The sequence below is a fragment of the Mycteria americana genome, chromosome 21 (genome assembly GCF_035582795.1).
Source record: "Mycteria americana isolate JAX WOST 10 ecotype Jacksonville Zoo and Gardens chromosome 21, USCA_MyAme_1.0, whole genome shotgun sequence".
Lineage (NCBI taxonomy): Eukaryota > Metazoa > Chordata > Aves > Ciconiiformes > Ciconiidae > Mycteria > Mycteria americana.
In genome coordinates this window covers 864,826-888,115 of record NC_134385.1, presented here as the reverse complement: position 1 = coordinate 888,115, position 23,290 = coordinate 864,826, and the positions used below count along the sequence as shown (strand labels likewise).

General features: G+C 52.5%; 1 protein-coding gene across 1 annotated transcript; it reads left to right on the top strand.

Annotated features, from left to right (window-relative positions):
• Nucleotides 1-12,807: 12,807 nt before the first annotated feature.
• ZC3H12A (zinc finger CCCH-type containing 12A) lies at nucleotides 12,808-20,265 on the top strand. The gene is made up of 6 exons (XM_075522571.1): nucleotides 12,808-12,961; nucleotides 13,143-13,679; nucleotides 16,883-17,022; nucleotides 17,814-18,048; nucleotides 18,598-18,704; nucleotides 18,810-20,265. Exons 2-6 carry the CDS (start codon nucleotides 13,186-13,188, stop codon nucleotides 19,832-19,834), a joined length of 2,001 nt encoding a protein of 666 aa, XP_075378686.1. The 5' UTR covers nucleotides 12,808-12,961; nucleotides 13,143-13,185; the 3' UTR covers nucleotides 19,835-20,265.
• Nucleotides 20,266-23,290: the final 3,025 nt, after the last annotated feature.

Below are 23,290 nucleotides of genomic sequence, written 5' to 3'. Positions count from 1 at the left end.
CACGCCCGAGATAAACGCTTGACTGGCTCACTTGGGTGATGCGGCAAGGCAGGACTCACAGCCCCTGCTCTGGCCCAGCAGGGCTAAATCGCTGGTTAAATACGTCCAGACACCTTGCCACCTTAAAGGATTCAGCACTTCACCCCACAAATTATGTGCGAAGCCAGCAAATAAGCCCCATCCGCGTTTTGCAGTGATTGCAGCAATCAGAGTCCAACTCTGACTTGCTCCCAGGGACTGTAAATCTTGAGCTCTGCAGGCACAGCCCCCAGGTTGATAACAAGTGATTAGCCTTAATTCCACCTCTTCCTCTCTCTTAAGACGGTTCATCTGGAGCCCCCCACGGCGCTACTACCGCACCGCTGAGCCCCGCGCAGGAGCAGCGAGTTGCCCAGGCACTGCAGGGGCGGCTGGCAGCACCGCTGCCCTTCTGCTCCTGCTCAGCCGCCTTCTGCCTCTCCACCTTTGTCTCCTTTGTGTCTCCAGCTTAACTTCTGCTGGAACCGATTTTTTTCTTGGTGGGAGGGGATTTGGAAGCAGATGGAAATCTGGGGAAGGAAGCAGCATCTTCCTGAAGGGTGTCCGGAGGAGCCCTGCACTCTGCGCGAGCTGCCAGCCTGGGGCAGGTACATTTTGGGAGCCAACCTCTCCTGCCGCTGGCAGCATCCAAGCCCTGACTTAGGACCTTCCCAGCTCCCCCCTGAAGCTGACGTTCGCAGGCATTATCCTTGCCATTCCCCAGTGTTTGCACCTGGTCTGTGGGGCTCTGGAGCCCATCTGAGGAACGTGAGGTAGGATGCAGATTTGTTTGCATTTGTTTTTTTAAGAGGTGGTGAATTTTCGAGAGCAGTCTTGCTTCCTCTCCACCTCTCCGTCCCTTTCTCCGGCTCCCTTTGAACAAATCATTCCTTTTGCAGAATCCCGTTGTTTAATTTTGCCGAGTGCTGAGTCTCAACCTCCTGTTAATTGGTTTTGCCCGTCTTTGTGCATTCCGTTAAATGAGAAAATGCCACACATAAAATTTTAATTTTGAAAGCCGCCTTGTTTGTTTTATATTGAAATTACCCATGCCGCTCCGGCCTGCAGAAACAGACGCTTTCTCATTTCATTAAAAACTCTTTGTGATGATAAAAAGCAGCAGAAATGAGATAAAAAGTGGTGTTTCCTTAAAGGCACATGAAAGTGAGAGAGATAAATCCCATGTATTGTGGGGGATCAAATCCAAGGCGAGGCTGCAAAGCGCCGATACTGGCGAGGAGGCTGGGCCGGCGACTGGCAGCGCTGCGCTGCGACAGCTCCTCTCCCAGGAGGACGCGGGCTCTGCCTGGCCTGGCTTCCGCCACCCCCCCGCTGCTTCGGTCGGGGGACCCGCTGCAAAGCACCCAGGGGCCCACGTGTGTCTCCGGCCGCGCGTGTCTCCAGCTGTGCGCGTCTCCGGCCGTGTCCCTGGCCGTGCTGTCCCCTCCTGGCAAGCGGGAGTGCTGACGAAGGGAGACCGGTCCCTTTGCCCGGGTGCGAGGGCACTCGGTGAGCACTGCTGAGGGCCGGCACCGTGAAACCATCGCCACAGCCTCAGGTCAGTGCCGAAGCTGCTCTGGCATTGCACAGGTGAGGGCGAAATCGGTGCCCAAAGTGAGAAGAGCAGAGGGGACGTTTGCTGCTTGGCAAGTGGATACGGGGCAGAGGGACCAGCACCTTCCTCTCCAGCCCTGGCTTTTCAGACCTGGTCTGTGAGCACCCACAGACGACTTAACCAGGAAGGTCTCAGGAAGGACCTTCAGAAGGACCTAAGCCCTCGGCCGTCCCAGCCCGGCCACTCTCTAACAGCTGCTGGTGATGGCAAAGCTCCCTGTCATCGCCCGCTTTGCTGTCCCGTGCGCTGGAGCAGATGTTGTGAGCGTTGGGTATGGGGAACTGGACAAAGAGGGCTTGGGCCAGTCAAGGTTCCTGAGCACTGGGGATTGTTCACTGATCTGTTGGGCTTTTAATGCTGCCATATTTATTCTGCCCAACAGGACCTGGAAATCAGTGCAAATGAAGAACAAACTGCCAGCTTCACGCTTGATTGATTCAGGTTTTTTTTTCCCCGTCCCTTAACATCAAAGTGAGTTTTCTTCTTCTTGCGTTTCAATATTCCTTAGCAGTTGCTGAATTGCTATTCAGCTTTACTGAATTTTTTCCACCCATTGCCATTTTAAAGGTCATTTAATTATTATTACAAAGAATTATAGAAAGATAGAGAATTGTCTAAATGCCTTAAGCTGCAACAGGTTATTAGCACGGATTTTTTTTTTTTTATAGTCATGTTAAATGGATTAGTATTGCAGCTTTGCGCTAAGCATAGCGCAGACGTCTTCGCATCGGCCCGCGTCATCCCCTGGATGGTTTCGTGGCAGCGCAGGTGACCTGCAGCGGGGACGCTCGGCACGGCCGGGCCAGCGCCGCTCGGCCTGCGGCGGGCAGGGACGGCTCCTGCTCAGCACGGCTCCCGTCGCAGGTGCTGGGGACTTCTCCTTTGGGGACTTCAGGCCGGGTTCACGGGCCGGCGCTGCCGGCTGCAGCGAGACCAGGGAGAAGCCTCTCGCAACCCGCCCTGCGGGCCGCAGGGCCCGGCCGCTCCCCCGGCAGCCTCCGCTCCCCCGGCAGCCTCCGCTCCCCCCGCAGCCTCCGCTCCCCCGGCAGCCTCCGCTCCCCGCGGGCCCAGCGGCGGCTCCGGGGAGGCCGCCGGGCCTGCAGCGCCCGCCCCGCGCCTCTAGGGGGGAGCCTGGGAGCGCGAATCCGCCGCGGGAGCCCCGCGGCCCCGCCGAGCCCCGCCGGGCCGCCCGAGGGCCCTCCCCGGGGCCGCGGGGCAGCGCGGGGCCGGCCGAGCCCCCGCGCTCCGGCAGCCGGCTCCCGGCAGCGGCCTCCGGGGCCGCGGGGCCGGGCGTTGGCCCTCGGCGCTCCCGGCGGCACCGGCGAGGCCGCGCCTCCGGCTCCCTGCGGCCGCCGTCCCCCGAAGCGCAGGGCGGGCCGGGCGAGGTTTGACGCTTTCTCTTCGAAACGCTTCTGCGTTCCCGCAGCCTTCGCTCCCCGCTCCCACGCTGCCCGGCGCGGCTCTCCCCGGGGCGCCCCGTCCCTCTGGGAAGGGTCGGGGCGGCGCTGCGGGAGGAGCTGCCCCAGGCCCGCCCGGGTGGCGGCCGTGCGGGAGCAGCCCCGAGCGTGAAAGGGCAGCAACGCCAGCAACGGCGGCTGCTGGCGAGGCTCGCCGCCTGCTGAGGTGTTTGGCTGAGGAAGCGGGAGCCTTACCCCGGCGAGAAGTCGGGACAGACCGCTGCGCTAACACCGCTGATGTTTCTTAAGGAGCTGTTGCACGCACAGGTTTTTCCCTTCCTTTCAGCAGCACGTTAATGGGCAGAATCACTGCTAAAGCAAAGCTCAGCGGAAACCGACAGCCACTCTTCTGTTTTAATGAAAACATGTTTTCTTCCAAAATGCAGTTATCGCTGGTAAACAGCCAACTTCCCACCCTTCGCAGAAGCACTGTGCATAGATCAGGAAGGAAGAGAAGGATGTGCTACTCTGTCAAGGCTGCAAAGAGGCAGGATGGCAAACAGGCACTTGGGAGAGGCACACCAGATTTACCTTCTGCTCTAAGCAATCGGAAGTTGTTGGCATTTACTGTACAGAGAATTCCAGATTATAAACCAAAGGAAATATTTCCATTTCTGCACATAAGATTAGACAGACAAGCCCAGAAATGCAACACATGTTTATCGGCATGACAGGAAGATGGCATTAACCGCGCCTGAGCCTCTCAGTAACCTCCTCGCTGTATCCTATCATCCTTTTCATCCCAAATGCTCATTCCACAAAGCTGGGGACAATCAATCAGGAAGTTTTGGACTAAATTGTAAAACCTTGTTCAGTCCTCTAGGTTGAAGGCTCAGAAAACAAATTAATTATTAGAAAAGGGGTAGTTTGTCCCAAAGAGCAAAACTAAAAGTGCAATCGCTTCTTTGCCCTCTTTACTTGATGTCAGATGTGAATCAGGCGTGTGGGTTGGGAAGACATTGTCGAAGGTTTGCGAGGTCTTAACTGAAATAGTCTGACAAACAGACCTCAGATCCCACACGCTGTTCCTGAATATTGTGTCTCTTGAGTCTTCTGCTCCAGATGCTGTTTTGCAATAAGTGCATCACTCCTTTTGTACGCTGTTGTGTAAAAGTGGAAAGACAGGCTGGGGCCTGGCTGTGCTCTCTCGCTGCGGTGCATCAGCAGGACTGAACAGACCGGGATCGGGGCTGGGCAGCGCAGGAGGTGGCAGGGGCCCAAAGCCGCCGGCCGCAGCATCCCGAGCGCGGTGCTGTGCCAGGGGAGTTCCCTGTGTCCCGGATGCTACAGAAATCCGCAGCTCCCCAGGAGCAGCCAGAGCCCAGTGCAGCCAGAGGCTGCTCCAGCTCCACGCCAGTGCGGCACTCCTCGCCCTGGGGAAATCCCCAGCCAAAGGTAGCGAAAGCATGGTCTTGCCCCACGGAGACAGGCTGCTCTAATAGCAGTGTAAGTGAGGCAGAGGCCAGCCCTGCTCACACTTCTGCATTGTGTGCATTGCACGACTGCTGCAAGGCGTGCAAAACACGGAGCTGTCCTCCGATACCAGACAGCTCAGTCCTTGTCTGCGCTCGTGGCCATCTGCCAAACGTTGGGAACAAGCTTTGCCACCGATCCGTGGGCCAGTTAACACCTTCTCTACTGCTTAGCATGAGCAGGTAGGAAACCACCTCTCGGCCGCTGCCTGCCAGCTCTGCCGGCTGACACAGGCTGAGTCATATCAGATCCGCAAGTGGAGCGGCTCCTGCTGCCACTGACATCATGGGAGCCGCGAGGGGAGAGCTGTGCAGTCTGTTTGTCTTTCTGCCCCGGTGACACACATCCGTCTCGTGGGAGGGCTTTGGGGCAGCCAGCGCTGTCCCACATTGCGCAGGCAGCGGCACAGCCCCGATGGTGATGCCCGGCCCCCGTGTCTGGGGTCCGCGCTGACCCGGCCGTCCTGGCTGGGAGAAGGAGGAAATGAGAGTTTCCTGACCGGCAATGCGCGCTCAGCCCGGTGCCTGGCAGAGCCGGGAATCCCATTCCGCGCAGCTTTAGCAGGAGCACTGGGGAGACCCAGCCTGTGTCCCGAGGGGCTCGCGATGAGCCCGCTTAGCACAAGAGGTCCCAAAGCTGCTGTCGAGGAGTTAACCCCTTGGGTTTGTAGACTTCAGCGGGGCTCGTAAGGGAAGGACTGGAGATATCCTTCCCTGACCTCCTGGGTGCCCAGAGCAGACACTCCCCTGGAACACCTGGAAGCTGTTCCCAGATGGACAGTCTTCTTCCCTCGAACACTCCCGCTGCACAGTGACACCAGCAGCGTGTGGAGCGGCTTGGGGCTGGCCTGTTGGAGAGCAGCTGCTGGCGCCTGTGCCCTGGGCTGGGGGAGCTGAGGGCCGGGGCTGGGATGGCCGGCTGCCCCTCCGCTGCTCCCCCCTGCTGTGGGCACCGAGAGCTGCCAGGTGAGAGCCCGTCCCCGTGACTCAGGGAGATGTTCCTGCTCTCAGGGCTGGAAACGCAACAACAAACCGCAGAGCAGACAGCACGGGGATGCGTGTCCCTTTGCTCAGGAAGCATTTGACACTTCTGGTTTTTGCTACATGTCTCCATTCATCCTGGAGACGTGCCTACAGATGACTAACAGCTATGAGCCACAACGCTGCGCTGTCTCAGCGCCTTGCTGCGAAGCCAGCCTTGCAGACCCAGCTCGCTCCCGGCCCACGTGCTGAGCTGGGGCCCAACGCCGCCACACGCCCGCAAGCCGGAGGCACGTGATGGACACGCTGCCACGAGGCTGCAGCGGGCACCGGGGCTCTCCCTCGGGACCTGCAGGGATCTCAGCCCTGGGCGGTTTGGGAGGCTTTGTCCTCTGCCCTGACACGTGCAGGGCACAGGGAAAGAGCAAACACATCTCCCTTCTCCCTGCAGAGCGAGGGGCATCCCTAGCCAGCTCCTCTGGGGGCTGGGGAGCCGGGGGTGTAGCTGTGCCACCTCCCCGCTGCGTGCCCAGAGCGTAGGCACGGTGAGCTCTGCATCTCCTGCCCCGAGGTGAGGTCTGCTCCGTAGGATCCTCCACCATCCCTGGAGGGGAAGAGCCGCAGAGCTCCCGGCACTGCTGCCCTTGGCTCGCTTGTCTTGGGCGTGCTCTGCTTTCAGCTCCTTAGAACAAAAACTGTCTGCTTCCCAGATGGATGTGACTTCTCAAGAGGTATTTGCTCAGCAATAGGCATAAATCCTCCGCTCTTAACATTGCTCTGGGTGGGATAAAATATTCTGTGACTGTCTATTTAAACATCTTATGTTAATACCATGAAATGTTTGTTCAACTTACGTTATTCTTTCAGCTCTGAAGTAGTAAATGCTCCCAGGCATGTCATCAAATCCACGGCTACAGATGCTGCATCTAAACAAAACTCAGGCGGAACAGGCAGGGACGTTTCTGGAGAAGGGGACAGTTGATATTTTCCGGCAGAGGGGCCATGACTGGGAAGGGCTTAGCAAAACAGTAAATAGCTGCTGTCACAGACACTTGCGTAACTGCTTGGTTTTCCCCATCATTATTTATTAGTTGAGTCTGTTGCTTCTCTCTGCTTTTGACTCTGCTGTGGTAAACCTGAGGTTACCCAGCAAGCCAGGAGCGCTGCTTCGGAAAGGAGAGGGTGGGTGCTACCTGAGTGCAAATGCTCTGGGTCCTTCTGTTAAACATGTCTGCTGGGATGAGGGGATCGCAGCGGGGAGGCATCATCCAGATATTGAGTCACTGACGCATCCTGGGCAGGGGCAGTGGGACCAATCATCCCTGGCTTCGGTGCAGGGATGTGGGGGAACCTCTTTCCCAGGCCCAGCCCTGCCCTGGCTGCCAGGATGGTCGGCGACAGGGTTTCTTGGGAGCTGTCTGGCCCCAGCCATGGTTTGTCAGTGCCTTGCTGGTGTGCAGGTTTACCTTTCGTGAAAGACTTCAGAGACACACGCCGAGCTGCGCAGCCCTAGGCTGGGACAGACGAGGAGGATTCATTTCGCGGCTTCCTTGCAGGGTACCTGCCTCACCATCCCTGGCTGGTCAGCCGAGACCGCACGTGCAGCACCGTGTGCTGCACCTGGGACAGCCTGGGCGATGGTAAGGCTTCTGCTGTCTCTGTCCCTTCAACCCTCAACAGTAAGATTTATAGTCAAAAAGACCTTGAAAGGATGGCTCTTGTCCTTGATGGAAGCGCAAGAGAAAAAAATAGTCAGGGTGTGCCCGATCCATCTGTCACTGAGGAAATAATCCCGTCCTCCTATAACTTAATGCCATCATTCACTAAGACCAAAGGTAGAGATCAAGGCTGCTTACTCGGAGTAGTACCTAAGGCCGTGTCTAGTCAGGCACACAGGCAGGCTCAGTGACAGCCAAATAAATTACTCTGGCATGGTCCCTTGGGAGTGCGTGCTCTCCTCCAGAGCAAGCGATCGCCTCTGAAACACATCTACTCTGCAAGGAACCCTCGGGCTACGCAGGGAGTAAGTTACTCTGCAGAGTGCTTATGAGGATCTCCTTAAAAGCCAGGAAATAAGTTCAAGAGAGAATATTTCAGAGAAAAATCGGTCTATTTGTCTGCAGCTGCAAAGGAATCCCGTACTCGTGGATGAAGGCGCCACGGGGAAGACAGCTAGCAACGTGACAAGTACTGTGGGCGTACAGGCTCAAAACACGAGTCAGTAAGTTCTGCAAATCCTTGGTTAGCCTCTCCTCCAGTTCTCCCTTGCTACCTTTTCCTTTTTTCTGAGAAGACTTGAGCTACCTTTTCTCCTCTTGAATCACTATGGCACGTAGCACCAGGGTTGGGAGGCCAAGAGCTCTCGCCCGACGCGTGTGCATGGGAGCGGAGCTGCCCTGCGAGAGGGGAGTGACCTTCCCACTGGTGGCTCCGCTGGGCACACTTCCAAACTGGAGCGATGCGTCAGCTGATGGGTTCTCACTCTGCAACCAGCTACGATGCTGCCATCAGAGATGTCTTTATTGAAGCAAGCAAGAGAAGCAGATGGTCTCTCAGTCAGCATCTCCATAAATGTGAGTGGTTGCGGCTATAAAAGCAAACTGCTATAAAGGGATGTTGCTAAGCTTTCCTTCCAGCATTATTGCTCGGCTTTCCTCATGAGGCATGGTGATCCTCTTCCAAAGAAAGGGCATAAATCATCACTTGTTTTTTCCTTTAATTCCTGGATGTGCTGAGTACTGTGTAATAAATTATACTGCTCACTGTAAAAGAAAATTCAGACGCAGCTCTGCCAGCCTTTTGAATCCCTGCGTCGCAGGTGATGGGAGGATTCAGTTAATCTACCCGCTATTGTTTGCATCGCCCAGGAGCGAACACACGTTGGTAAGTGCAGTGAGACGAGCCATTAGGTCGCTCTGCAGATGGACAGGGAATCCGCAGATCCCGAGGCAGCCAGCCCCAGCCCCGTCCCCTCCCAGAGAGGCTGTAGCCATGAGCTCAAGATCTGAGCAGGTACGGGTACCTGCCCCTCATTGCTCGGGGCTTGTCTATGCAGGATTCTGAACAAAGTTCAACTGAAGTAACTAAATCTGAAGTGTATTAAAGAGCATTAAAATTCTGCACAAAACTCTCATTCAGAATGACAGTGGCCTTAATTCAGTTTAATTTACTCCCAAATGCTACTAAATAAGGCCATTTAAATTGTCCTTAATTAACATAAGTGGTCCCATACAGGCATTTATAAATGAGGTTTAATTAGCCCATTTTTAAAAGCAAGTTAGCTGCCTTGAGCTTCCGTAGGTGGGCAAGCCAGGTCCGTGGCCACTTTGCTGACAAGGCTCCTGATTGAGGCTGGTTAGCAATAGTTTTGTAGCGTTGGCATCTCTTCCCAAGGAACTGGCAGGAGGCCAGCTTCTTCCCCACCTGCAGATAATAAGATCCTTGAATACCACCTATTTTGACTGCGTTAAATGTACGAGTGGGAGATGAAAGGCTTTGCCAGAGGACGAGCTCTTCCTTTAAAATCTGGGACATGGGAGTGGTAATCCCTAGAAAAATCCCTAGAAAAATGTGATGTCAGGATTTTACAAGACTTGTTCATGAGCAAGGAACCAGACTGGAGGAAACCACTGCTTTACACAGAGAACTGGAAGGAGACGGGGGACTGGGAGGGACCGAGCCCACCCTGGGACAGGGCTCCTGCTATCACAGGCTACCGCGCCGTCACTGCTGCCCCCGGGTGCTTTTGTTCCTTTTTTGCTTACTAGAAGGCCCCATTCAGAAAGACAACCCTTCAGCAGCATGAGACACGCTGCTGGCTGCCCTTGATACCCCGCCTGGAGCGGTTGGGCACATCCTGTGGTCTAGCATCTGGCCTTGCCTGCCCGCTGCCCTCCCCCTTGCTCTCACAAGTTCCTCCTCAGGAAAGGCCCCGTGCATGCATGCGCTGCAGAGGGGATTTCCACCTCTTTCCTGTGGGCGCGGATATCTCACAGCGGGACGGAGGCACGAGCACCGCTCGGCAGCCCAGCAGTGCCCGCGGACGACCCGTCCCGTGGCAGAAAGGGAACGATGCGGCCGCCCGACTCAGCCCCGCCGCCCCGCAGCCGAGCCTCCCCAACAAGCCCCGCCGGGCACCTCAGCCCAGGGACCGGGGCTGTGTCCCCCCGCACGCCATCCAACCCCACCAAGCCAGCAGAAGGAAAGTCGGATCGCTGTGAGATGAGGGCCTGACCTCTGGTGCACAACACCAAATCTCAGCTGTGCAAGACGTTTTTCCCAAAACTAAGTGGTGTTTGTTGGCACCTGGGTGTGGAAGCAGAGCGGACAAGTTGGAAAGCACTTCTGCAAAAAGCCATGGAGGTGCTCAGGACCCCTTATGAAATCCATGAAATGGTTACTGGCAGGTCTCCGGCAGACTTGGTGCTATTTAGGCTCCTCTGAATATGGCTCCCTTCCCTCCCCTCAGACTGATTCTCTGTTGTGCAGCTCCTCCAGCATTCCCCACTCCGGGACAACTCCAGACTCGATGGCAGTGGGCTGTTGTGGTCATGGTTTTCTGCAGGGTTCTGCTCCCTGGGCAGTGCTTTCCTGAAGTCCGGCTGGATCTGACACCCCCGGGTGAGCAGAGAGGGGCAGAGACCTCCGGGCGTGTTTGGAGGAAGCAGGACGGCAGCAGGTTCCCGGAAACCCCCGCGAAGGCAGTACAGCAGCAGCCGCGCAGCACGAGGGCCAGGGGACAGCGCAGCAGAGGCATGACTGTCCCTGAAGACACTCCGGGCTTGCTTGCACAAGGAATTTAACCACAATACCTCCTCCTCCGTGCTGCGGAGTGGAATGGGTCAATGCACTTTCAAATCACACCCATTAAGCGAGAGCCGGTTTCTTGCTTTGGAGCTGAGAAGCTGTAGGAGCTTTTCTCACCTCAGAGGAGGCGGCACGGTGGGACAGCTCTGCTCTTCCAGCCCCTCTCCCTGTGCAGGGGACCCTTCGTGTGCCTCAGGGAAGAGACAAAGTCTCCCGCCTTGTAGGTGGTCGTGAAGGGCCTCGGTGCACCAGTGGTCCTGGCAGCGGCTTTGTTCTGGAAATCTTCATATCCTCGGAAGCTGCAGCCTCCACAACAGCCCTTGCAATGCCAAACAATTGAAGCAAACTTTCTCTTCAAAGCAGTTTGCAAATACAAATGCAAAAAAAAGAAAAAAATCAAAAGTAACCACGGGGAGTTTTGGGGTGTGGCCAGCACACGACCCCCTTTGACTCTGAGGTTGGAGAAGCCGACAGACCCTCTCTCTATCCTGGCTTCTCTTTTTTACCAAATCGAAACAGGCAGCATGCCGTTGCTGTCACTGCTTTGCATAAATCAGAAGATCCAGCTTTGTGGCTCTTACTTGGGGTATTTCCTATAAAAAGCACATCTGTGGCCATACTTTTTGCTGCAATAGACTTTAGCCTGGAAGCAAAAGCACACAAACAATGCTAAATTCATGCTGACTGGAGTAGATTCCAAGGGAAAGAAGAGTTGGGAAAGCACCTACTTAAGTACTGACTAAGGATATTATCTCTGATCTGAATCTAGCCTCTGTGTGTGTGTTACTGTTGAGTACACAGTGCGGTTTCAGACATGGCCAGAGACAAGAAAAAATGATTGTTTCAGGGTAACCACAAGGAAGATGAATGCAAATGTATTCCTGTAACTGGGAGAGTTCCCTTGCTCTTAAGTTGGGCTCTAGTACATGGCCTCAGGGAAGCAAATTTGCAACTACCTTCATTAAATTGTTTAGGAATGATTAATCAGAAGTCAGAGATGTAAAATCTTTGCACATTGTGAAATGTTAGTTCAATTCCTGTAGTTACGGACAGTCTGTAGGGGTGGCTTTAGCAAACAGTCAGGGGACAGGTACTGGCGGGTGATCGGTGCTTCCTGTCGGCTCTTATCTCCTCGAAAAGCCGGGTTGATAAGCCTCCACCGGCTGAATCACAGCCACCTGCATCACATCGGGATCAAAGCGGTGCAAGAGTCGTGTGTCAGAGGCTCCGGCCTCCTGCGCGGTGCACGCCCGGCGTGCAGCCTGCGCGGGCACCTTCAGGCTGGTCACCGCTGGCGCAGGAGGGGCCACCTGGGCAGGAGATGCTGCTAGCACCCCTGACCGCGCCCTGCCGCGTCCATCCATTGGGTGCCTTCAGTGTCACCGTAGGCTGTGTCCAAGCACCGGCTGCTGGAAGTGCAGCTCATACAGAACATAATAATACACAAAGCACCTTTGCCGATGTGCCTGAAGCTTGTGGAGGAAGGAGTTCGCTTGTTCCTTCTGCCTAAAGCTGCCTACAGCTTAGGCTTGGCTTAAACAGCAGTGGTGCATTCTCAGTGACTCCTCGGTGACTGCAGGATTGTCCTTGCACCTGACAGAACCCACCGTCCCCTGCCTGCTGTCCCGTTTCCCTCCCTTTCCAGTTTCGGCTCGCGGGGCTCCTCTACTTCCCAACTGGGCGCTCAGTGTGCTGGGGCTGGAGCCATGTTTTCCTGACAGCTCTTAGGCCAAAGCCTGGTCTTTAACATGGTGAGGGGCAGCAGGTTGGCACCGCCTCACCCCTCGAATGGGTCAGGAGATGCACGCTCTCTCGGGAAGCACTGAGCATGCATTTCGGAGCTCTGGGACTCAATTACCATTTGGCATCCACCTCTGATGGTGGGGGGAAATAAAAAAGGACCAGGACTGGAGTTTTAAAGATGTTTTTAGCCTCAGAGCAACAGCAGCCAAGGACAAGCTGGAAAACCCTCTGAGGAACCAGCTTCTCTGCCGCATCGACCTCTTTGATCCAGGATTCGCCTGCCTTGGCTAACTCGGGGTTTTGCGGCATCCCCTGCTCGGCTCGCAGCCCGGTCGCCCAGGCCGAAGGGCCGCAGATCCCACAGCGGGGAGCGCGGGCTGTCCCCGGAGGAGAGCAGGAAGCAGAAGGCAGCATTTAGCTAACGAGCACGCTTGTCGGGGCAAATCTGCCCGCATTGCAACACGATTTGCATAAAAGCCAGGTGCTTGCAGCAGGGGCCTGCCTCTACATCTGCCGGGGCTATTCCGCAAGGAGGCACCGGCGGGGCTGGAAGGGGACCAGCGGCAACCGCAGGGGCCGGGGGGCGGCCAAGCTCCGGCCCCGCTCCGCTCCGCTCCGCTCCGCTCCGCTCGCCCGGCGGCGCAGGCCCGGCGGCAGGGCCCGAGGCGAGGCCGCATGCCGGGGCCGGGCCGGGCCGCGCCGCCTCCCCGCCCCGGGGCCGCGGCCGGGCGGGGCGCGGGGCGGACCGGGAAGCGCCTGCTCTGCCCTTCCGCGTTGACGCTGCCCGGGCCCCGGTATAAAGCGGCGGCCGCCGCCCAGCCTGCTCCGGCCCCATGGAGACGCAGCGGCGGCCCGTCGGCGGCAGGCCGGTAAGAGAGGGAGGCGGGCGGCTTCGGGGCGGGGGGCCCGGGGCCCGGCCCGACACGCGGCCGCGGCCTGGCCCGGCCCGGCCCTGGCGGGGCCCCGCGGAGGCCGGGCCGGGAGCGCGGGGGCCGGGGGCCGCGCGGAGGCGTGCCGCGGCCCGCTGCTAACGCCCGTCTTGGCCCGCAGGTCCGGGGCGTGAGCGGAGGCCGGGAGTCCCCCGCGGGGAGCCATGAGCGCGGGCAGCGTCTCCTCCGTCCCGGCCTGGCCTGAGGCGCTGCCGGCCGCCAGGCCGCCGGCGTCCCGGCTCGGAGAGAGGATGAGCGCCAGAGACCCGTGCGAGAGCCGCTGCCTCGGCCCCGGCGGCCTGCCCGGCGCGGAGCTGCCCGAGGAGGCAGGGAGCCCCGGGCGGGAGCCCTGCGACAGCGCCGAGATGCAGCTGAAGGTGGACTTCTTCCGCAAGCTGGGCTACTCCTCGGAGGAGATCCACGTCGTGCTGCAGAAGCTCGGCCTGAACGCCGACACCAACACCGTGCTGGGGGAGCTGGTGAAGCACGGCCCGGCCGAGCGGGAGAGCACCGAGGCCCCGCCGGAGGCCAAGGAGGCCCCGCTGGTCCCGCGGGGGGGGGCCGCCAACAAGACCCCCGGGCCCGTGCCGGCCCCGGAGGAGACGGAGAGCGAGAACCTGAAGCCCATTGTTATCGATGGCAGCAACGTGGCCATGAGGTGCGTTTGGGGTTTCTGGGTCTCTCTGGGCTGGCAGCGCTCGCTGCCGTGGCCCGCTGCGGTGGTGGCTTTGCCTGACCTCTAGCCATGAGGTGTGCTGCACGCTAAGAGCTTGCAGTCTGAAAAACTCTGGGGTTTCTCACTGCAAACAGCTACCGCTGGATGCCCTGGTAGTGGCGGGTAATATTTTCCAAGGCACCTCACCAGTGCGCATAGCTCTCGTGAGGACGAGCATCCCATTTGCAGATGGAGTCTGCCTTGATGGGCTCTGCTACCCGTGCTCTCTGCCACTCCATAACCAGCAGTCACGGGGTTCTGACAAGGGCAGGTGTGCTTTCTGGGAAATAAAGACGTTTTGTTCTATTTTCTAGCTTATGAGGAGGATAACTGAAGATATGTTGTCCTCTTACCTAATGGCTTTATGTAACTTTCTGTAGCAGGAAGTTGCTTAATAAATGATTACAGGTTTAATTAGAGAAGGCTGTGTAATACGGAGCTGTCTCCTGCATTGGAGATCAGTCTCCAAATTGTGACTCATATTTTGGTTACATTTCCATACAGTGTAGAGAACATCCTTGGGGATGCCAAAGGGGCACTCTAGTATATGGTGTCACCAAGGTAGGGCTGCGACTCGCCCTCAGCATCTCAGGTGTTCTTGTGCTGATGGCGCAGGTCCTGGCAGGTACTGCAGCCAGAGGCAGCCTGCAAAGCCGCTTGGGTTGGAACAGTAACTTGGTACTGCGGGAGCCCTAATATCCATGGAGCACCCTTAAGCTCTGGGCTGGATATTTGTTGGCCTGATGTCGCTACTTGGCTTTTGTTGCCTGCCCCCACCTCAACCCCTGGTGCTGCACTCCCTGCCTCTATGCAGGGGGGTCTGGGCTCCATTAATTTAATGCACCAAGTTTCTGAATTGGGCTTTGTCGTTGCAGTTCAGAAGCAAGCTCCCTTCACTGTGTTTTAGCTTAATAGATCTTGTAACGTGTGTTTGTGTACACAGACTTTTTCATAAAAAAACCCAACAACCAACAGGGTGCGTGCAGTGCTGCTACATGCATTACTGCAGACTTTGTTGAAGGTGAAAGTGCTGAGCAGAGGTATGCTTGCAGGTGTGGTTTTCTCTAAGCTGTGGTTGACAGGTCTGAGAACAGGACTGAGAAAAGATGGGGTACCATCTGCTGTGTGACTGACAAACAGCCTGCGAGTCCCAGGGCAAATGAGGAATTCTGATGGCAATCGAGCGGGGCTGGAGAGTAAAAGGTGTGAGCTGGGTGTCTGCAGGAGAGCACTGTCCTGTTGCTGTGGCTCTCCAGCAGCTGTGCAGTCACTTGAGGGAAATGGCCCATTGTGAGACCTGGGCTGATAAGTGTGACTCTTGCAGTGAAGTTTGCCTTAGATAAGTACTCAGGCTTAAACAGCAGAATTGGTTGTGTTTTTTGAATGAGGAGCCTCTTATCCATGGAAGTTATCCCAAAAAGTGCAGGAGAGATTGCAGGAAATGTGACTCGGGGCAGGCCAGGCGGTAATAACGCTGCTGATAGGACAGAGTTTGACATGAGAAGAGCAGTCTGGCTTTTTTTAAGCAATTTGCTAGAAGGGGAATTCCATTCTGAAACTTCCTGTATTGATGGTGTGATGTTCCCTGCTGATTCATTTGCAGTGTGTACAGCGGCCTCCCTGAACAGCTCTTGACAAACATATGCAAATCATAGTGGAAATTAGCTTTTACTTCCTTCTAAGGGAATTTTTCCTTGGCTACTGCCAAATCAGATCAGCTCAGTTAGCTACTTTCTGTAGATTTGAGATTGGTAGCAAGGACTCAAAAAAATCTCTGCTTTTCTCATTTATCTCTAACAGACTATAGTAACCTGTGTCTGGCTATCTATAGCAGCACCAGTCTGACACTGGAGAAAATTTTTAGAGCAACTTTCTTCTGATTGTTAATGTCAACTTTTCTGTAATTTGGGATTCTTAATGAAGATGTGTTAGGTGTCCCTTTAGGTATTAGTTTTGGTGTTAAATGTATAGTTCTTATAGAATAATTATTTTGGTCCAACTCTTTGGTTTTCTTAATAGCTTCAGAGAAGGGTGAGGACAGGAGGAGAAATAAAGTTTCTTTCTAGTGGTACAGTTGTACTATAGTAACAGCGCTTCTTAGCACAGCCTCTGTGGGGATGTAAGCTCTTTAGTAGTTACTTTATGGAGGAGTTCACCAGCATGCTAAGTGGTGGTGGGAGTTGAAATGTCACTCAAGTGTAGATGGGAAGAGTAAGACTTGGGGTGGGGTAGTGCCCAGGTGGGGAAAATCTTACTGAATTATGAGACCAGTTGTCTTCGGTATAGTACATCTTGCCAGAGTGTCATCCTGAAGCGCAGGTTGTTAGATCTCCAGAATGACAAATTGGGCTGTAATACAGAAATGTTGAAAGTTTGCCAGAACCGTTATCAACAGAAGAGCTGATGACACTGCAAATACTGGCACTTGTAAAACAGGAGTGGTAGTTTCCTCTTGGAAGTTCTGGAAACTTATTGATATGACCTTATTGATAGGACCTAATGAATAATTAAGAAGCAGCTTTTTGCATTGGTGTGTAGCTTCTGATTCTGTTGTCAAGTTTTGTTCTCAAACTGCCAAGTGCTATTAAGACATTCAGCACTGATCCTGTTAACAGGAGATGTTGCTATTTCACACCAATAGTGCATTTGTAACTGACTTTTTGGGCCGTAATATAATGAAGAAGCATCTTTCATCAGTGCTGATGTCCTTGAGTGCATAAAATGTCTTGTTTTCCTTACCTTTACAAGCAAAACGCCTAGTGAGGGTGCAGTTTACGCTGGCAGAGGTTAGCCACTGGTGCTAGCTGGCAGACTAGGACAAAGGGTGTTCAAGATCACATTGTACTCAGGGCTAAAAATAAAGATCTAGAGTCCAGAGTTGAAGCAAAGGCTGTTTCAGAGCAGCTGCCACAGTTACGGCTGCTTTCTCCCTCCCACTGAGGATTTGGGTATTTATTGGTATACTGAGGTGCTAAAAGCAACAGTAATTCTGTGAAGACCTTAGTTCTGCTGTTTACATGAGCTGAGCACAATCAGTATTATTGCTACTCTAACACTTCTTCACTAAAGGTTGTATGAATTGCTGGATCCATTTGCTTAGTGTATTGCCTGAATGTTGAAATTCTCGATTTTCTTCTTTGGTGCAGCCATGGAAATAAAGAAGTGTTCTCCTGCCGAGGTATCCTTCTGGCTGTCCAGTGGTTTTGGGACAGGGGACACAAGGATATTACAGTCTTTGTGCCATCTTGGAGGAAGGAGCAGCCACGACCAGATGTACTTATAACAGGTGTGGAAATATGAAAACCAAAAGTAGCTTTTCAGGCTTACTGCTTTGTCACTTAATGAGCTTGCAAAGTTCTGGCTAGTTAGTAATTAACTTATGAATGGAAGCTCTAAATAGTAGGAGATCCAGTAAGCTGAGCTGACCAGTGAGAATTAGTCATTAACTTCTCCCCTGAGCAAGTTCTTGCCTGGATCAGCTGGAATAATTCAGAGAACAAAGAATGTAATACTACTCTGCTTCCTAACTTCTTGTCTTCATTACTTGCATTTTTTTCCTCTTTCAGGGACACATCTTCATGCTATGTATTTGACTATAACGTATTTGACACTGTAGACTGTACAGAATTTCTACATGCTAAAAGTTAAAGCTTGATGGGAGTTGAGTCAGAATTGTTCAAATTGAGGGGAGTTTTCTCTGAACTTGCAAACAGCTGAGATTTTGAAGTAACTCTACTCAGAAATCTATGCATGTAGTATGGCACTACAAAAGATACTAGCCTGCCAGTCTTAAATGCAAATCGCACTTTGGTGCATGCAAAGGATTATGCGGATGGGACTTGCTGTATTACAGCGGCCTCCGTGGTGTGTGCCGAGTGTTCTTGGGTGCCATGCAGGTGCCGTGGCTAGGAATCCACCTCTGACAGCCTGATGGATGGTATAAGAAGAGATGAGAATACAGGCTGAGTTGTGGAGAGATGAAATGGCTTTACATGAATTTTGTCATTTATTTATAATGTTACTTTATCTGTGCGAAGGCCTTTGGGCTGTGTGTGTTCACAGTTGTGTTTGTTCTAGACCAGTACATTCTCCGTGACCTTGAAAAGAAGAAAATTCTGGTCTTCACTCCTTCCAGGCGGGTTGGAGGCAAGCGTGTTGTCTGTTATGATGATCGATTCATTGTGAAACTGGCACATGAGTCTGATGGCATTGTGGTTTCTAATGATACTTATCGGGACCTGCAGAACGAGCGTCCTGAGTGGAAGAAATTCATTGAGGAGCGTCTGCTGATGTATTCCTTTGTTAATGACAAGTATGTTCCCATTCTTCCTTTGCTTTTAAAGATCTGCATGAGCATGCCATCTTGTTTTAATGAAGCAATGGCAAGTGATGCATGAAAAGAGCAAAATGCTGGTACAGAGTGGAAAAAAAATCCTGTAGAGATATTTTTTGGTAGAAGCAAGCATGGTGGGAAGAACTGCCCGACTGTGGTGAGGTACAAAGACATAAGGAATTGGAGTCATCTTAATAGCTGTTTGTGGTTTGCAGCTAGGAGTTCTGCTGTTGTGGAGTTCCTAGGAGAGCTCCAGGACTTGATTTCCTCACAAGGACAATCATTAGCAGGCCCAGCAGCAAGTACTAATTCTGGTCAGCAGTAGAGCACCAAACCTCTTCTGTGCCTGAAGTGAAGCACTTCATGCCAGTCTTTACTAGGTGAGAGGAGAGTTGTCACTGCAGTGAAATGGGAAGGCATTTTAGGGCTCAGATAGCTTTTAACCTTCAGTGAAACGGGAGACTTCTAGAAGTGAAACCCTGACCCAAGGAAGTGAGCTACTGCTGATTGAGATTTATTTTTCTTTAGGTTTATGCCTCCAGATGATCCCTTAGGGCGACATGGCCCCAGCCTGGATAACTTTCTCAGAAAGAAACCTGTGGTGCCAGAACACAAGAAACAGCAGTGCCCTTATGGTAAGACCTGCCTTCTAAACCTGAAGACTGAGGTGTCTGTGCAAGTGTAATTCATGCATTCAGTAAAATTTAGCTGCTCATTCCATGCTCTGCCTTTCCTTGCAGGGAAGAAGTGCACTTATGGAATTAAGTGTAAATTCTATCACCCTGAAAGGATCAATCAGCCCCAGCGCTCATTAGCTGATGAACTCCGAGCCAATGCAAGGCTGTCTCCTACCAGAAGTACCAGTGCCAAGGAGGAGAAAAAGGGCAAAAGAGGTTCCCAGGCAGAGCTCTTGTGCTCTGTGCCCACAGAGAGTGATAAAAGCTCTTTGCAGAAGGTCTCTGCAGAGAGGAAAAGCTTGACCCACAAAGCAAAGCCCAGCGATGTTCCGCTTCAGGTCAAAGGCTGTGTGTCAGGCAGTGTCCCTCCTAATAGTGGGAGCCACAGGTCCTCTGACAGGTACCAGCAGCCTCATATGGACTCTCTATCTTACATCTCTCAGGAGCATCTCGACTCGGGCATTGGGTCTTTGGAGAACCAACTGTCTGACATGTGGCCTTACAGATCTACCAGTCACTGTGATCATTCCCATGCTGATCAGGTGGCAGTCTGCACCTGTGGTAGGCAGAGACCTGTCTACCCACATTCTCCCAGCTTAGAGCAAAATGGTCTGGTCTCTTACAAGCATGGTTCCCATAAATCTTCTTCCTCTGGTGCTAGCTTCTTGCAGTATAGCCCTGACATCTCTCACTCAGGACCACCTCACTCTTTCTCAGGCTATGGAGTACCTGTACACCCAGCGAATGCTGGGCAATACAGTCTGCCCAATGAGTATAATGCCCCTCCACCCCATTCTCGCGAGTACTGGTCTGAACCATACCAGATGCCACCTCCTCAAGTGAGATCTACCAGTGTGCGAGATCCTCGTTCAGTACAGAGAGCCCCAGGGCCAACATATGGGGACTCCTGCCAGTGGGCTGTCTCTGACCAGTTCGCAGAGGAGCGGGCCAATGTGCATGTCAAGCTGTGTGGCATATTCCATCCCCATTTAGTTGATGCTGTGATGAGCCGTTTCCCTCGGCTTCTGGATCCCCAAAGGCTAGCTGCAGAGATACTAACATACAAGTCTCAGAACCCAGGTATATGAGGCAGATGCCGAGGGCAGCCAGGCATGTGAAAAGCTTGAGGGGCAGTGTTAGCACTCTGTAGCTGCCATAAGTGCCTTCTGAGGGCTCCTCCTTATTCCTTGGAAGTACCAGGCTCCAGCTGGAGGCTGGATACCAGATGGGGTATGCTCACAGCAAATTCTAGTCTAGCCATGACAGTGTGCTGCTCTTAGAGGCAGCCTAGGGTCCCATCTGCCCCGGAGGATGTTGAAGAGGCTCTGGGTGCTGAACAGAAGAGCCTGCAGCTTCAGAGCAGGATTTTTCCTTTGGGGTTGTGTGGCGAGTCAGGCATACCCTAAATTCCTGCAGTTGTTCAGAACTGAATGTGACCTTACTGTGCTCCCATTAGCTTCCCTTTTGAGACGGCTTAGTGTGTTATCAGGCATAGGGAGGGAGGAAGGAAGGACTCCGGGGGGGGCTTGTGAAAGATAAGGGGGTACTGCCTTTGCAGTGGTGTGAGGCTTATTTGTAAAGACTCAAATGCATTGTCAAGACTGTTCTTAGCCCTTAACTAAGCCTCTTTACTAAATCCTACCATGTAGATCTGTGGAAAATGTTGGATTATAAATCTGGTGTGAAGCTAGGTTTAGCTGACTTTAATTTGGTTTTATTAGCGCAGTTCTTTAACGATGCTTTCCATACCCCTCCCACTTGTGCTTACCTTCCTGAGACGAGGTAATTCTCCAGTACGTACCACAAGTGCTTAGCAAGCTGCTCAGCTCCCAGAAATAAGAGGAGCTAGGAGTGCAATCCTTTCTCAGGAGCAGAGGCCTGACACTGCTCTGAAGCTACATGCGAGTTGCATGTTTGGCATTTGCTGAAGAATGCGGTTGTCAGAAAATGTGGATGACCACGCTGTTGATGCTGCTCTAAAACATTGACCTTGGCTGGTAACCTGTCTTAGGCTATCTCTGTGCAACACTGACAAGGAAGATTTATGATCTTGTGCCTTTTGTCTTCAAACAGCAATAGTTTTGAGCATTCAGTAAAACAGCTGTAGTCATGTCTGGACTGCTGCCAGTGCTGTTCCTGAGGATTCCCTAATATCTTTCTCTGTAAAGCTGTTGCTTCATCTTCCTTCTTACTAATGTTTTCCTGTCCCCTTCAGCTTCGTCAGACTATAGCGGCATCCAAAAGTATAGAATAAGACTTATTTGGTAAGACTGTTCCCCTTTCCTTCCCTCCTTACTCTGTGAGATGTTTTTTACTGTAGATACTGTAGCAGATTTTAAATATGCAAAACCAATTGCTGTAGTAATTGGTTCTGGTCCTGGAATTTCATTGTGCTTAGAATGCAAAGATGTTTCTTGCACTTGCAGGCCAGAAGCAGTTGATTTGTTGATACACATTGTATCTGTGTGTTTTGTTATGTTTTTTAAATACGTCCATCTTGTGGTTAAACCAAGGTTGTTGAGTGGCAAATTACGAAGGGGAGAGTGGAAGACAGCTTGTTTCTGAACCCTCTTCAGGAATGGCTCTGTCTGTTGCTGCTCTTCCCTCTGACTGTCCAAGGCGTGACCTACCCAGACTGGCACCATGTGCCGCAAAAACCACAGGGACACAGAAACCTGTATACCTGGTTAATTATGATACATTACAAATTAGTAATGTTTCATGTTAGTAAGCAAAATGCTTCTTAATTTTAAGTAACCTGATACTTTGCATATTTGTAAATTACAGGAAAAATGGTTTTTAATGTTATTGTCCAGCAACTTGCTGCTTGATGCTGTTTTTTAATTAGTACTATTCTCGACTCAGCCATTGTGTTACTTGGCGTGGTGTTTTTGTTTTTCTAGTGGAATGCTGATATATGCTGCTTCTCTTGCAATCAGAAGATTAACATTTTATACTCACAAGCTGACATTTTAATGAACTTTCTGTATCATTATGCAGTATATAGTTTATGTACTGAATGGAGGCAGCCGTGTGAAAGCCATGGCAAAGTAAGAACTTGTGTTATACAAATAAAAACTGCTGAGTTGAATTATTTGGTCTCTGGTGACTTTTTGGAAGACCATTCAACATTTTGGCTGGCTTTCCAGGAAAGCCAGAGAAATTATCCTTCCTCCCTGGGGTTCCTCTGCCAATGTTAGCTCTCCATACGCAGTCTGGTGGCTGGATATTGCCAGGCTTGTTAACTGATGTGGTGTGATGGGTCAAAAAATCAACTAGCTCCAAACTGCTGTAGCAGATAATAGCATGCCCAGTGTTTACTGTTTGTTTGGCATCGCTGAAGTTAGCTCACTGCACAGGGGATGCACTGGCAGTCGAGGTGCGGTGAGGCAGCAGTGTGCTGGCATGTGGCTCTAACTGCGGTATGCGAACCGCTGTGGTGTTGGATGTCTCGGGTGCTAAGGAATAGTACACTCTGAATTATTTTGGAATAAATAGTGCAGGCTGTGCTTCAGTTTTAACAGCCAGTTCCACAGTACAGTCTGGAAATAAATGCATATTTTATCCAGTTAGGTAGCACATCTGTGCCAGATGTTGAGCATGATAATATGCTAACTGTAACATGTCAAGACTTTGCTCTAAAGCTTTATTATGAACTGGAAAGGAAATGCAGTAGGAATATCAATGCTCACATTTCTGTATAGGAATCTTCCCCTCCCACCTGCTATACTGCAGTACAGCATGTTCTTATCGGACTGGTTAAATAACTTTATGGTCTGTGTTCAAATTTGTGCTCTTAATTTAATACAGAGCAATGGCTATTTCTAGTTAATCAAAAACAAGGAAAGGAGGTGCTCCTGGAGATAGTGCTTTTGTTTCAAAACACAAATCTGAAATTTGAACCTCACAGTCTGAAAGGTCATTTATGGGCTGTGGGAGAGGAATGCTCCTGAGGATGTCATCTGAACTGACAGTGAGCTTGTGTGGCTCTGTCCATGTATGATGGCTAGGGTCTGGGGGGATTAAGTGATGTGTCATAGATTTGATCGGACCTTTTAACCAGGTGAAGACTTTCCTGCTGTTTGTAGTGGGGTCCGTAGCTGAAAAATGCCACAAGATTTTAAGGCTGGTCTTCCAGTAAAATACCCTAATAGGTAATTTTAGTTTTGCAGGATGTGTAGATGTGGGGGGGAATGTTTATTTTTATTTCTATCAAAGCTGGACTGATCCAGCTGAAGGAATCGGTGCAGAAGCACAGAGGTTCATTACCATAACGAGGAAGGGAAGAGCTGGTGGTGACTTAGTTTGGTTATGATGCTAACTTTTCTATTGCAGTGACAGTCCTGGTGGCACACTGAGCAATTTGGGAGGGTCAGTCCCTAACACAAATCTGCTCAGAATTATTCCCGCACACTGCTGCTGTGTATGCTGCCATGCCACCCAGAAAACCCAGCCGAAATCCAGCCACTGTTTCTCTGAATTCTCTCACACAAGGCTTTTGCGTGAGTGAACCTGCACCTCCTGCCCCGGAGCATCCCCTGTGT

Excerpts from the sequence above, each read along its gene's own strand:
- ZC3H12A (XM_075522571.1), top strand. The coding sequence starts at position 13,186 with ATGAGCGCGGGCAGCGTCTCCTCCGTCCCGGCCTGGCCTGAGGCGCTG. Across the intron at positions 17,023-17,813 it reads ACCAGATGTACTTATAACAG|ACCAGTACATTCTCCGTGAC; the intron begins GTGTGGAAATAT and ends TGTTTGTTCTAG. Across the intron at positions 18,049-18,597 it reads TATTCCTTTGTTAATGACAA|GTTTATGCCTCCAGATGATC; the intron begins GTATGTTCCCAT and ends ATTTTTCTTTAG.